Genomic DNA, 14,971 nt, shown 5'->3' with positions numbered 1-14,971 from the left:
CCCCTTCAGTCCGAGGCTAATACCGTCTCTTTCTGTGAGGAGAAAAATAGAGAGGAAGAAAGAAGAAGAGAAAGAGCTACTGTGTGCTTTGTCTCCCGCCCCTGCCGTTCCTTTTCCTGGTTTCCTTTCTACTCAGTCTCTCCTCTATTCAGCCTATTTTCTGCACGTGCACTTGAACTCTAAATCCTGTCTGCTTTCCCCTCCCCTCTCTCTCTCTCTCCCTCTCCCTCTCTCTCTCTCTAACTGCGCATCTGTGTGTCTCTGCCTCTCTCTCTCTCTCTCTCTCCCTCTCTCGAAATAGTGCTAACAGGCAGGAGAGAGCGAGCGGGAGGGAAAAGGAGAGAGGGCGAGGGGGACAAAAAAGGGGAGAGAGATGTTGAGAGGGGGGGAGGGGAAGAAGCTTAGACGGGCTGACAGAGAGAGCACAGGGCTGCTCTGTGTGTGTGTGTGTGCTTGAGTGTGTGTGTGTGTGTGTGTGTGTGTGTGCGTGCGTGCGTATGAACATGTCTGCACATTTGTAAACATACATTCATCTACCTTGGCTTTAGATGCAATGTTTCACACACTGGTGGTAGTCCGCATATGATGTTAGCCTACATACAAGAATGGAAATACATGACTTTTTGGGGGCAAGGGAAGAAATAATTTAAACTGCAGTGATTTTCTATATTTCCAGTATTTTATCATGTAAAACTACGACTACTACATATAACTAAAGGAGTGAAAATCAAGCAATGATTTAGAGACAAATTATGTAAATAGTGCTGCAAGAAATAATTAATTTATTCCTGTTTTAATTCATCTTTTGGTCACACAAAAAAGTCAGAATTATGACAAAATCTCATATACCTTTATTTACCTTTTTTATAGATTAACAATCAAAAACCCAGTGAGATTCAAAATGGAGCTACAAACAGCAAATCCTCCAATTTCAGAAGCTGTAACTACTTTTTTTTTTTTTTTGGTGATTGATGATTCAATTAATTGACTACTAATAGCCACTATTACTAATTGTTTTGGCTCTTAAAGTATCTTCCTGTCCTTTTTGTTTTACATAGCATGCAATTAAAATCAGACGTGGCTTATTTTATACTTTTAGATAATTTTTTAATACTAATAGAAAAAACTATTTCTGAATCGCTTCAGTCAATTATTTAGTTAAAATACTACACAATTATTGGTCACACCTTCAATAATGCTTTTACATTGCTATTGAATAAATACTTTGGGAGTTTATTTGCTATAAATCAGAATTACACAGAAATCCTTGGTCTCTTGTAATCAGCATTTGATATATTTTATTTTCATTTTTACTGCAAATGGCTGATTTAAAAAAATAATCTACAGACTAAACAACAGTAAATAAAATAATCATGACTTGCAGCTCTTGTAGTTTTTAACCTGCCTGTAGTGTCAGACGTGTGCTTTAGTGAATTCAAGCAGAGTCAATAATTTAGATAGAGTAAACCTTAGAGGTTTTTCAAATTACAGCTAGTCTACACATTTTGCAGTTGTGTTGAATTTCAATTCAGTTCAAAGGTTGCCTGCAGACTTCGTGACAGGTAGGCAGAGGATGTGATATGAATGAAGCTGTGAGAAAATTCAAGTGTAATTACTTTTCTTTTTAAAATTCAATTATTAAAATGAAGGCAAATATATGAGTGAAGGTGGGTCATGGCGAGTTAAAATACCTGAGGAAATGTGCTGAAAAGCTGGTCACCTTGGTTAGAAAGCGTCTTCGTATGCTTCCCTCTTTAGCGCCAGGAATGAAAGCTGCTTTTATTAATAAAATACTGGTACTCACTGCGTACTGCTTTGTTGTCCAAGTGCAGCAGTCACCTTGGCAAATGCAGGCCTGGACACCAGCCTGAATGTTAGATGGCATATTATAGTGAGGTGACATACCACTGCAGCAAAAAGTCACCACAAGATGATGATGATGACGAAAGAAAGCAATTACATTTTATGAAAAGCATGACCTGATCCGTATCATAATTTAAATGAATCTCTGAATTTCTTTTCAGCTGTAAGCACATTTTATGAATCCTGTGTGTATGTGTCTATTCTGCAATTAAAACCAATATGTTGACTCAGATATATGCTGCTTGTCTGGTTTAAAAAACAAACCCAGTAAACTACTCAAGGGTTACCAAATCTCCACTGTTGTTCTTCTTTCTCCTCGCCTGCTGCTGACTGCACCACACTTCTTGAAAAGCCTTTTGAGTCTGATAAAACAAGAGAAATGGGGCCAGAGATGTGAAGTAATCTACCACACCAACACTACCCTCTGGTGGGTTTCTGCAGGTATCGCTAACACTCAGCATCCAAAGTGAGAAACCTCTTTTTTTCTTTTTTTTTTTCTTCTTTAAAATCACAGTTAAAACATCAACTTGACACATTTAGGCTTATAAACCACTTGTTTAAATGAAAATGAGAATATTAGCATTGCTGTTAGAGTTAGTTTAGTTTTAAGGGATGAGGTTAGCAGGAATTTCTTAGCTGGAGAGGTTAATTCAGGCTACAGTATCATCTTTTCTAAATGAGGGCAGTCTCCCTCTCTCCCTCCCTCCCTCCATACTCAGCATCCTTCCCTCTGCTACACCTCTGCATTAGCCTCTGGGACTAAAACTAACTCCATCCTAAACCACCTGGCTGCCGTCTTTTGCAAAGGTATATGACATGTTTTTATATTCATTATTATTACTGGATAATATGAGGGCTGTGTGTGTATGAGCCATTACAGCTACTCTGCTATCAGCTAGTGTGTAGCTAGTTGGGTAAGTAGCTAGGGTTAGCATTAGCATCGTTGGTTCTCCAGTCATAAAAAAAATCCCCACAAAGTTGACGTTTTTAAAATGTGATATTTAAGCTTACCTTTGACTCCCACTCGCTTTTCAGATGCCCAGTGTTACGGTGAAAGATGTCAACCAGCAAGACTTTGTCAGGGCGTTGTCAGCTTTCCTCAAAAAGTAAGTTAAATTACTCAAAATTAAAAAAAAAGAAAAAAGGCCAGCCCACTCACTGCCTGACTGGCTGATGTCCAGCTGTCAATCACACATCATATTTCTCAGAGTAATAGTGAGAAAATACAGTGTTAATTGAGGTTAAAGCAAGTATAAGGGCTCATAAATTAATAGTGAGAAAATACATTGTGTTTAATTGAAGCTGAAGGTATTTATTGTCCCTATTTATAATAAGCTGAAAGGAGACTTCCTTTTTTTTTTTACATTTGAGAGCTGTAAAAACTCCTATACTCCTGTCTTGACCCATGGTTTAAAAAAGTGTGTGTGTGTGGGGGGGGGGGGGGGGGAATCACCATTCAGACATGTTAAATTCTTCATAATCTAGAAAATGTCCTGGATCATAAAATTGGGACTGTGAAAGTCTTCCCCCCCCCCATAATATTAATCAAATATTTATTAATAACTGATGGGGGATTTATGAATGTGAATTGGTGTAGAGACTAATTATGGGTTAAAGCAGTGTTTCTCAAAGTGGGGTCTTGGGGATCGAGAGGGTCCCCAGCAAAAAGGGGAATCAGTTATTTTTAGGGCCTGACCGATACTGGGTTTTTGGGGCCGATGCCGATGCCGATACCGATATTAGGGAGTAAAGGAAATTCTGACATTGATAATCTTACAGAATACATAAACAGACTTTTTTTTCAAATGCCATTATCAAACACTTGTGACAAAGGTATGTGATGGGGGTTCATGAATAAACTTCATTTATATAAAATGGCAACAGTGCACTGAAACAGTAATTTAATACATAAACTTGAATTAGGAAAAAGGTTTAAATTACATATATATCTAAATCCATCCATAGGCATCTCAATGACTATTTTGGTCATGCTCATCATTTAGAGCTGCAACAATTAGTTGATTAAGCAAGTAGTTGCCAACTGTTAAATTAATTCCCTTACCATTACTATTATCATGAGTAATTTTTTAAGAAAGAATAAAGTCAAAATTATCTGATTTCAGCTTCTCAAATGTAAACATTTTTTCTGGTTTCTTTAGTCCTCTGTGACGGTAAACTGAATATCTTTGGGTTGTGGACTGTTGGACTAAAGAAGATATTGAGGACATCATCTTGGGCTTTGGAAAATGGTGATCAATGTTTTTCACCACTTTCTGACATTTTCTTGACAAACTAATTGATTAATCAAAAAGATAATCAACAGATCTGCAGCCCTATAATCATTACTTCTGTTCATACTGGCCATTAGAGGATCCCTTCATGATGCACTTACAATATAAATGATGGGGGATAAAATCCACAAGCCTCCTTCTGTATAAAAACATATTTAAAAGTTAAAAAGCTAATATGAGGCTTTGTCCAAATGAGTCAAATCAAGCAGATATCTTTGAATGTGTCAGTCTTTTTAGTGCCAAAGTTCCTGTTTTGTTATTATATTTTTGCAACTGGCTGTAGTTTTAAGACTTGAAAAATTGTCAATTAAGAATTTTAATTGTTAGTTGTTGGAAATTGGAAAACATGTTCAATAAAAACCAAAAATTAAATGAATGAATAAACACAAATGTAACAAATTTACAATGATATTTTTACATAAGAATAATGAGCACATATATTTTAAGTATTGGATTGTTTCGTGGTCATACTATACAAATTGTCTGTACTTATTCAAATGAAGACAACCCTCCTTATATACAGTAGTCACATATTGGTTTGAACCATTTCAACAGACACCGGCACTCAAACTGCCTCATTTAAATGCATAAATAAATACATATTACATCTTGCATATGTGTTGAATAAATCCAATTTTCCTGTGCCATATGTTGTTTGAGGAAACAGTCCAGTCAGTTGATTCATCACATCTAACTGATAATTGATTTTTCAGGTCTGGCAAACTGAAAGTCCCAGAATGGGTTGACACCGTGAAGCTTGCCAGGCACAAGGAGCTGGCTCCCTGCGATGACAACTGGTTTTACACCAGAGCAGGTGGGTGACACAGGAAATGTTTCCCACGTATCAATTCATCTGCAGCTTCTGAAACAATTATTATTAATCTATTAGAGTTAGCAGAATACACATTTACAGATTAGTCACCAAAAAGAATTAAGCACATGTTTGGTTCTAGCGTTTCTAATATGAGGATTTGAATCTTTTTGACTGTTTCCCTTCAGTTTTTATTTTACTCTAACTGCTGCCCAGATAAACTAGGCCTTATTTTGTACTTTTTTCCCCTTAGTTGATTAATTGGAACAAATGTTCATTCAAATAGTCAACAATTAAAGTAATAATTGCTGCCTCAGCTGCTGCCCCAGCTAAGTGAAATTAAATAATTTTATGTCCTTTATGCCAAAAATATACTGTATTAATGCACTATAAGTAGGTATCCCAAACGTTTTCATGTCAAAGACCCCCATTGGAATAGCAATTAGACTGTGGACCATTTTTTTAAAGACATTTTTGGTCCAAAAATCTCAGGTGATTTTGGTTGTTAAATGAGATTCTATACTAAATTACACAAATGAAAACATACCACTGGAGACCCCCATATTACAAAAGAAGCATTGTGATATATGATGAGACACAAACAGTTGTGTAATATAACAAATCTCTGGGAGATTTTCCAAACCTGCCACATCATATACAATGAAAGCATTTGCACACAGTCTTCTCAGCTGCTGCATGTTATCTACTCAGGCATGTAACCCACACAATAGTGTACGAGGCTGTGGGGAAAAATGTCAAACATTTGATAAGCTGGAATGTTTGTTTTCATATCTGTAGGGTGAACAAGTCGAGAACATTTCTGATGTTTATTTAAAGACATATTGCAACACATATGCTGTTTGTACATCTCCACCAGCATCCACGGCCCGTCATCTGTACCTGCGAGGAGGGGTGGGCGTGGGCTCTATGATCAAGATCTATGGAGGCCGTCAGAGGAATGGTGTATGCCCGGCCCACTTCAGTGTCGGGTCTAGGAATGTGGCAAGAAAGGTCCTCCAAGCTCTGGAGGGCCTCAAGATGGTGGAGAAGGACCCCAATGGGTAAGAGAGGGAGGAGGGGTCAGTGCTGTTGTTGAGACTGTTCATTTAAATAAGTAATCCATGTTTTGCTAACATGTGCTTACAGTGGACGTAGACTTACCCCTCAGGGTCAGAGAGACCTGGATAGGATCGCTGGTCAGGTGGGTTATTGTTCTTGCATAAGATACCATTAGCTGATATAAACATTACATTATGATGTACATACTGATGGGATAATGTAGTGCAGCAAGATTCATAAAGTCAGTGAAGTGACTCAGCAATTTCTGTTATGCAGCAATATCTGCATGAAGATTGCTAACTTTAGCCACTGTGTGTCTGTCAGTAAGCTGTTGGTAATACCAGACTATTTTAGACTCCTGGGTGTATTACATTGAGCAAAGATGTGTTTTATTCCGTATAAAGTCAACATTTTATTTGTTTAAAAAAAATCTAGTGTCACTTTTAAGAGGAACTTAACACCCTGTTTTAGCTTTAAAGACACTCCCTTTCACATTCAAGAAGTACTTTATAGGCTTGAGTACAAAGCAATATGTTGCAGATGTTTTTAAGTCTGGAGGACAGCATTACTTGATTGAAAAAGACTGCAGTGAGATGACATTACAGACTGCAACTAGAATCAGTTGACATTCACTGACTCAAAAAAGTGCATTTACTGTGCTCTTAAATGATTTATACAGTTTAACCGAACAGGCAGTTTTTCTTTTTTAAAGGAAATGACATTTTAAATAAAAAGAAAGCATGCACACATTGATTAGAAGAGTAATTTGCAGCGCCCTCTGTAACATCTGTTCTGTCTCTCTTTTTATAAATATATCAAATGTACATAAAGAGAGGGGATAAATACATATTTTAAAAAACTCTAAAATTACATGTTTTAATAAATGTAGTTGTTTGCATTGACATTTTCTTGGCATGATTTGGTTCCGGCACATCAGTACACAGTTATTCTGAGAAATTACTTTTATTTAATGATGAATCGTTTTCAAATTCCCTTTCAAATCATATTTCAATATTTTACTGAATGGTCTTATGAATATGGAAATAGTGTGAATCATATGCTATGGCCTTAACAGTCAGTTGAAGACCTATGGAGATTTTGTACTGATGCGTTAGTCAGCATTGTAGCACCATCATCTCAACATTAAATGTTGTAGTAATATTTGTATTTATTATATGTATTATTATACCACTGCTTCTTTAGAGTCTGACTGCTTCCCAGCTTTTCCATTACTGTATGAATTGAACCTCTGTTTTTTTCCATCTCTGTCTCTCTGGCTGTGTTTAGGTCGCCTCAGCAAACAAGAAACAGCGAAGTTTACAAAGCGCCATCTGAGGAATGCATGCAAAGAATCCAGACAAGTGAAATGCAGTTATGCCTTACTGCATATTTACTCAAGTTTGCTTGTCTCCCATAGCACTCCAGTGCTCGCAGTAACCCCGTGCAAAGGGCATGTCATACAGATGCATGTGTGCAACAGTAAGCACAAAGTCAACACTATACATAGATGTTTTGCGGTTGTAGATTTGCCTTTTGTTTGAAATTTGTCACGAATTTCAAGACAGCAGTGGCCTTATGACAGGAAAACACTGAGTGGTACACCAGACACACAAACACTAAGCAGTATTACCAGTCAACAGCATGTTAATATTCATATGCCAACAACTGTGAAACTCAATGCAGAAAAAAAAATGCATTTGGTTGCATAATTATGATTTTATTGATTTATCCAGTTGTCTGTTGCTTACAGATTATTGCATAGAGACGTTATTTATGAGATATGCCTATGAGTTATGAACAATAATACAAAGCTTCCAAATAAACTGAGTGTCAGAATGTAGTGGTGTAATGTCTGCTCACACGTGGATCTGTGTATGATGACTGTGTATGTGTGTGTGTGTGTGTGTTTAGTTGCTGCGCATGACGGCACTGATCCAGCTGTTGTAGCGGCACACACGGGCGTAGACACTTGGGTGTCCTTGCATAGCGCAGTCATAACCCCAGGAAACCACTCCCTGCAGCTGACCATTACACACCAGAGGACCACCGGAGTCTCCCTGCAGACACAGACAGAGAGCGGACAGCAGTGGTCAGAGTCAGTATGTGGTGTATTATTATCATGGCAGTGAGCACAGTCATTAAAAAACAATATATGATAGTAGGTTCATGCTACTCCCCACAGAACAAATGATCTCATTATATTTTGGAGCTCCTTCCTCCAAATGTTTATATTAATGAGGGGAAAAAAATTAACATTAGCTTGTAATTAGGTCTGTATCATTGCAAACATTTTCGCTTGTCACAGCGGGAAAAACACAGGTGTTCATAATACGATTAACGATAACAAAGCTCTGTTGTATTCAAGTGTTCCAGTAAGACATGTAAGTTTGACAATGAGTCAGCATTTAGTGTACTGAGACCTTCAAACTAACTGAAACTAAATTCAACTCCACCATCAGTAATTGTATTATTTACATCTGGACTTTCTCTATTCTGACAGGTCAAAATGTCGTCTGTGAAAAACACCTATGCAGACATGTAGGAGGATTTTAAATAGATAAAATGTTTATTTCATTGTATAAATAATGTTGCACCACAGTATTAATATATTGTGTACATTTTTGAGGAAAAAATAGAGAAAGCTTTTATAGATATTTTTGTTTAATCCAGTGAATGAAATATCATCACTTCCATCCCTTCATCTTGTAGGTGCACATAGATTTAGAAATCTCATATCTAAAACTGCCCTAAAGCAGTCCTGCTCATGGATTTGCAACACTGCCCAAAACGACCTCTTGATACACTCAGAGATATTAAAGTGATAGCTACCATCAGCTAAAAATAGGGAGGCCAAATCTCTGAAGGCTGACAAATATTTAAGCGTTTTACGAGTACAGTTAAGGTGGTATACTGACATATTGTCCAGCCTTTCTCAAAATGATTAAATAATCATATTGATAACATCTATTTGATGTTATAAAATCACTATTTAGCATCCTTATAATAAATAATATCATGGCAAATATGGCCACATTAGTTGGTGAGTTTAGGTGGTTATTGATTACTCATTTTATTTTTAAATTGTTAATCAGAGAAATAAAATGGTCTACTATTTTGTATTAAAGTATAGTTTTACGTATTTAGCACCCTCCAAGTTTTAGTTTTACCACACCTAACCTGTATCAACTAAATTTCACCCAGGTGAAATCAGAAAACCATGTTCAGAAGCTGTTTAAGAAACAAGTATACTTGATGCTGGCTGGATATCACTGAGTCAGACCAGCCTGTGTACTGCTGGGACAGAGATGCACACTCATGCACCACCTGACACCCTATGTATTCACAGTGGTTTAGTCCAACTCACTTGGCAGCTGCTGGCGCCTCCTTGCATGAATCCAGAGCAAACCATGTTGTCGGTGAGGAGGTGGGGGTAGGCGTTCCTGCAGATTCTGTCATCTATGATGGGCTGCCACAGACACTGCAGCCTGTCGGGAAAGCTGTCTGAGGAGCAAAGGAGGAAGAGTTTAACATTGGATTTAAATGCATGCAGTATCAGTGTGATGATATAAGCAATATAGTGATGAGTTGATTAATGGATTATTAGTCCATCGACAGCTAATAAATTAATAGTTTAAATCCAAATTTTAACATATTCCAGCTTCTCCAGTGTGAGAATTTGCTGTTTTTCCTCTGTTTTTATGTCACTGTAAATTAAATACAGTTAGATGTTTTACTGATCAAACATAACAAGCAATATAAGGATGTCACATTGGGTCGTTGAAAGTTAAAGGGGCATTTTCACAATGTTATGGATTGACAATTAAATGATGAATCTAAAAACTAACAGATAATACAATAGATATGTTGCAGCCTGAAATAATATAAGCAATCTGTAGCTGCAAATCTATATGGTGCATGCTTAAAATATACTATATACAATAACAACTTCATGTAGAAACCTTTTTCATCAGTAGTTATAAATCTTCCTAAAAGTTTCTAAGGAACTGGAGCTGCTAACATGATGTTTGGAGCTTTGGATGTTGATATATGCTGTTGTTTCCTGATGAAGGTTTTGAAGTAAAACCAAACAATGCCATCCTTTCCGGCAATTGTCTCTTCTCTCATATAAAGTAAAAACTGCACTTTTCCTGTGTTAAAGGCGTCCTTGTTGTAAGGGACTTTTGTATACTTTATGTTTTGTATGTTTAATGTGTTTTGACATTTCAATTTACAAACTGTCAAGGCCAATTCTTGTTGCATCTATGCTTGAGGTACTAAAGGAAGAGTTAAACGTTTGTGTGTCGAGTTTCCAAACAATGTCCTGCAGTGTGCTTGGTGGGTAAATGACTAATCATTTCATTGTTGGTGGACAAAAGGCAGAGGAGGCCCTGCTGACTATCTGGATCTTGATCCCTCCCCCTACCACTGTGCTGGTTACAGAAATGCATGCCTTAAAGTAATTAGGCTTGTCTTAAAGGATAAGTCTGCAATTTTTAAAGTTTGTCTTTCAAAAAACCAGATGAGGTCAGGGGCCCATATGAACATTGATCTGCCAGGACTAGAAAATGTGAGACCTTTGACCTCATTACAAGCCTCCACTCTCTCTCTTTCTCTCAGCTTTCACACTCAACTTACTGCCATTGGCAGACATGTTGCCCCATCCGGACACCAAGCAGTTCTCGTCGGCCACTGGGCAGCGAGAGGGCAGGGACACAGTCTGGACGTAGCTGTTGAGGGCGGCAGGGCGGCTCAGCTTGATCAGCATGATGTCATTGTCCAGGTTGTAGCTGTTGTACTGCGGGTGCATGATCAGCTTGGCAGAATCAATCCACTGCTCGGTGCCCTCGTTCACAGCGATGTTGTGCTCACCAAGACGGACCTGGATACGGCTGGTCACGGTAAGACAGTCAGACAGTTAAGATGTCTGTTTGTTTTTTTTTAATGATGAATAGCAGCCATATTGCCACAAGTGAATTACCAGACAGAGAGAAGATTAAAGCTGTCTAATGTATTGATCAAGGTTCTGTTTTTTAATTGTTTCAGAGAAAAATTATTCAAATAATATTTTGATGGTCAGTGAATCACTTTGAGTCCTTTTTTTAAAGAATAAACGCAAAAATTCTCTGATTTCAGCTTCTTAAATGTTTCTTTAGTCTCACTGTTTGTGTAGTGGATAAAACAAGATATTTTAGGATTTAGGATTTGAGAAACAACCATGATCATCATTTGTTCACAATTTTCTGACATTTTATTGAACATCTCAAGATTAATTGATAATACAAATACAAAATAATTAATGGCAGCCCTTGTTGTGTACTATTGAAGGATAAGTGGCCAAAGTAGCAGTTTAGGGTTTCAAAGCTGCCTTTTCTGTTCTGTTCTCAACATGTAAGTCGACACTCACTTTCAAACCCGACATGTTATATCTACTTTTTTGTCACATCTGTGAACAAACACTGACAAGCATCATCGACTCCCCAAATGTTATCATTGTATCTTTTCTGTCTGAGGCTATTCTGATTCTTAGTGACCCTGTGTGTGTTTACTGCATTATTGGTGATACTTTCTTTTCTATACAGTACCCTTTTGAACCCACAGTAGTATCTTTGTTACTGTATGAACATATTTTTTCCTCACCTTTGTACCACTGCTGTCCAGTGTCTCTTAACTCAGTCAATACAGACCTGAAAGTCGTTCGACCATGTTTTCAACTATGTGAAAACATTTAAAGGTGCTTCACTCTCTGATATTCAGGGTTAAAATATTCCACATCTCAGCCACCTTGACTGAGAAGCAGTTTTGTCCAAATGTTGTAGACCAAAATTGTACATATCTCTTCTAGTGGAAACTCTTCTTAACCTTGAACCGGCACTACATGTTGTTATGAACTGTTTAAGAGATGGTGCTGCTAGATTGTGAATGATTTTATATAATAAACCAACATATTATCATATATCAATAACATCTGTTATTAATAAATTTGACAAATGTCAATAGATAAGATATACTTTTTAACTATCTTGCAATAGACTTTGAAGTGTTGCATTGACTCATTATCTGTCTGAGACCAGGTTGTAATGCATGAATGAGTGAGAAATGAATGAGAAAAATGTGACAGAGTGCATGTACAGTTTTGCTGCATCTAGTACTCTTACAAATCTAAAATGAGCAACGTTAAGCTTTCTTAGTTTTTGATTTTTTTTTAAATATAATGTTCCTTCCTGTACTTACGACATGTAGCAGTGAGCAGCCGACACTACCCACTGGCTGGAGATGAGGGAGCCTCCGCAGAAGTGGTAGCCAGCGTTCAGGGACACCTGGTAGGGGACAGAGTGCCTGGGACACTCGTACCCTCCAACAACCTTATCATCCTCAGCTGCAGCAACTGCAACAGTATATGAAAGATGGTATGGAAAAACATTTACCTTCAAGGAAAATATACATGCATGTTATGGATTTTATCAGATAATATGTTATATGAAACTGTATGGTTGTGAAATAAGTGTGCACGAGTCAATTTAAAATGCCTGTATATGGCAAGAAGATTTAAAAACTGGTTTATCTCTTACATGCAGCTCCAAGCAAAGCCAGGAATATCAGGGCCTTCATGATGACGTTCGTCTGAATGTCAAAGATAGAAAGCCCAGGCTGCATCTCCTTATATACATCTGTCATGCTCTGTATATCTGAGAGTCTCTCAGGGTCATAAGATAAAAGGTGATACTCTGCTCTGGGAAAAAGCCATATGGTTGAAGGCAACAGCAAGACCTTGAGTGTTATGGAAAGAAAAGGGATAAAACACCCTAGGGCACCTTAGATTGAACAGTGTTCTTGATTTGACTGTTATGCAATCAGAGGTTACGTAATTTTAATCCGGCGAAGCCTCTATATGTGAAGATGCAAATGAGGACATTAAACATCAACATCTTCAGTGCAGGAGACCAATTTTAGACTCATGGAACAGATGTCACATTTCCTACAGTGTGCATTATGTTCAGATACACAAAAACATTATTTTAACGGTGGATAAACATGATAGCAGTTAACAGTTTGCAGGTGTCGCTGGTCTCACCCCAGCACGCTGCAGAACATTCAAGGTTTCTCAGAAACCCAGTGAAAAAAGACCTGATAAGACTGTTTCAAAATTGCAGTACAATACAAGCACAGCAAAGATATATCAATTAATGCTTTTTTTATCTCCTGAAGAGAGATGTTATATATTAAACCCCTCATGTTTATAGTTTCTAGTCCAATAATTTCTAATTATTTGTTTTCCAGATGAGTAGCATCAGAATATTAAACCTATAGTAATTTAAGATGACCTTCTTTAAGCAACCAGATACAACCTGATAAAAAAATATCGCCACAAATTGTACATTTGTAACGTATGCATGGGCATTCACTTAAGAATCAGAAGTTGTATATTCATTTATTTAATTTACTGTATTTACTGAATGCTAAACATACTGATTGACAAAGGAAAGGACATTTTGGAACATGTCAAATTTTTATTGAACATAAATTAAAAAAAAAAAATGTAGGTAAAAAAATATTTAACAGGTTTAGAAATTCTTTATACAACTATATACAGGCACAGATCCATTGTGAGCCGATAAAGTAACAAAGCTTTTGCATGTCAGATTCAATAATTATTCCTACAAAGAAAAGAAAAAAACCCAAAACATACATCCACAGCATTCAGGACTTGTGTTGAGACCAAGCCAAACCTTTAATCTAAACACTAGGATCATATCTACATCCATTAGCAGGGTGTCACAGGAGGAGCAGGTGAGCACAACAAAAATAAACAGTGGCTACCTATTCTGACGAAATAATCGCAGGCATAATATATCAGAGTAACTGATGTTATCTGTTTAGAAAAGCATGAAGATGTAATGATTTGCATTTCTTAAATGATTGAACAATTAAGAAATGAGAAAACTTTTCAGCGAATGTGTTGTGTAATTAAATTAAATCTTGCTTCATAATGCCTTTGAGGTAGTACACCTGTGAGACAAAAAAAAAACAACAGGAGGAAGAAGAGGGTGCAAAACAACTGCAAGAAAAATTTAACTTAATCATTTCTCTGCAATAGCTTCAGTTCTTGTTAATCAGCCTTCACTTACAAATAGAAAGTTAAAAGCTCAAAACACACATTTATTCCCATCAGCTTATTGAATATACATTTATTGTTCAAATATACAAAAATGCAAAAAGAGACTCATAAGGGACAGAGCATGGTCACCATGTTCACTGTGAACTCTGCAATAAGGAACTCTCCCTTATAAACCTTAAAATACACAAATATACACAAATTAACAAAGAACAGACTGTAATTGCCGGATAAAAGTGTTTGGATCGCAGCATTTAAAAGTAAAAACGGGTAACGGGTAACTGACGAATGTTGGGTGGGGGGGGCGGGGTAGGGGGGTTTGGGTTAGGGTGACTATATTAAAACCACCTCTTCGGGTAGATGTCACCAGCACCTTTATAAAAGAACAGGAGAAAAAAAATCAGAATCCCTGCTCACAAAATTTGTGGTATCCAGAGTGGCGTTAAAATGTAGCTGCACTACAAAGAGGCGTCTTGAGTTAAACATGTTTAATTTGTGCCAATATAAAAAACAAAAAAATTGCCCTTTCTGCTGCATACAGAGGAGGTTGTGTCCTAGTAAGGTGTTAAACAAATTCTCCTCATCCTTCATTGTGACCTTGTATTTACAAAGACACTGTCACCGGCATAATGAGTAATTACTGCAATCTGCTTATTTTAGTTTGCACCATTTGGAGCTGGTAATTGTTTGGTAGACTCAGTTCCAGCAGAGGCTTTAAAAAACCAAAACCAAAAGCGTGTAGTATACGAGATGTTAAAACAGTACACAAATCCCAAAAGAAAAAAAAAAAAAAGAGAAGGTGCAGTTTTGTTAATTAAACTGCACTTTGTAACA

The 14,971-nt window shown here is 37.1% G+C and overlaps 2 protein-coding genes across 3 annotated transcripts; one reads left to right on the top strand and one right to left on the bottom strand.

Annotated features, from left to right (window-relative positions):
• Positions 1-2,898: 2,898 nt before the first annotated feature.
• Positions 2,899-7,359, top strand: LOC128373887 (40S ribosomal protein S19). Its single transcript, XM_053334082.1, has 5 exons — positions 2,899-2,969; positions 4,868-4,968; positions 5,843-6,026; positions 6,112-6,166; positions 7,312-7,359. Exons 1-5 carry the CDS (start codon positions 2,899-2,901, stop codon positions 7,357-7,359), a joined length of 459 nt encoding a protein of 152 aa, XP_053190057.1.
• Positions 7,360-7,931: 572 nt separating this feature from the next.
• LOC128374750 (trypsin-3-like) lies at positions 7,932-12,633 on the bottom strand. Of its 2 annotated transcripts, none has more exons than XM_053335016.1 (5): positions 12,594-12,633; positions 12,256-12,409; positions 10,656-10,913; positions 9,389-9,521; positions 7,932-8,081 (listed from the first exon to the last, which is right to left on the bottom strand). In XM_053335016.1, the coding sequence occupies exons 1-5, from the start codon at positions 12,631-12,633 to the stop codon at positions 7,932-7,934; spliced, it is 735 nt and encodes a 244-aa protein (XP_053190991.1). The 2 variants fall into 2 exon arrangements, with proteins under 2 accessions (XP_053190991.1, XP_053190992.1); XM_053335017.1 differs by having other exon boundaries at positions 9,389-9,509.
• Positions 12,634-14,971: the final 2,338 nt, after the last annotated feature.

This window comes from Scomber japonicus, chromosome 15 (genome assembly GCF_027409825.1).
Source record: "Scomber japonicus isolate fScoJap1 chromosome 15, fScoJap1.pri, whole genome shotgun sequence".
NCBI lineage: Eukaryota > Metazoa > Chordata > Actinopteri > Scombriformes > Scombridae > Scomber > Scomber japonicus.
Note: the sequence above shows the minus strand (reverse complement) of the source record. Positions and strands in the feature narration are given on the sequence as shown.

What these genes read in the sequence shown, in the direction of transcription:
- LOC128373887 (XM_053334082.1), top strand. Translation starts at nt 2,899, where the DNA reads ATGCCCAGTGTTACGGTGAAAGATGTCAACCAGCAAGACTTTGTCAGG. An exon ending in TTGTCAGCTTTCCTCAAAAA is followed by an intron (nt 2,970 to 4,867) that starts GTAAGTTAAATT and finishes TTGATTTTTCAG; the next exon opens with GTCTGGCAAACTGAAAGTCC. An exon ending in TGGATAGGATCGCTGGTCAG is followed by an intron (nt 6,167 to 7,311) that starts GTGGGTTATTGT and finishes GGCTGTGTTTAG; the next exon opens with GTCGCCTCAGCAAACAAGAA.
- LOC128374750 (XM_053335016.1), bottom strand. Translation starts at nt 12,633, where the DNA reads ATGAAGGCCCTGATATTCCTGGCTTTGCTTGGAGCTGCAT. An exon ending in GCTGCTCACTGCTACATGTC is followed by an intron (nt 10,914 to 12,255) that starts GTAAGTACAGGA and finishes TACCGTGACCAG; the next exon opens with CCGTATCCAGGTCCGTCTTG. An exon ending in ATGTCTGCCAATGGCAGTAA is followed by an intron (nt 9,522 to 10,655) that starts GTTGAGTGTGAA and finishes CTCCTCAGACAG; the next exon opens with CTTTCCCGACAGGCTGCAGT.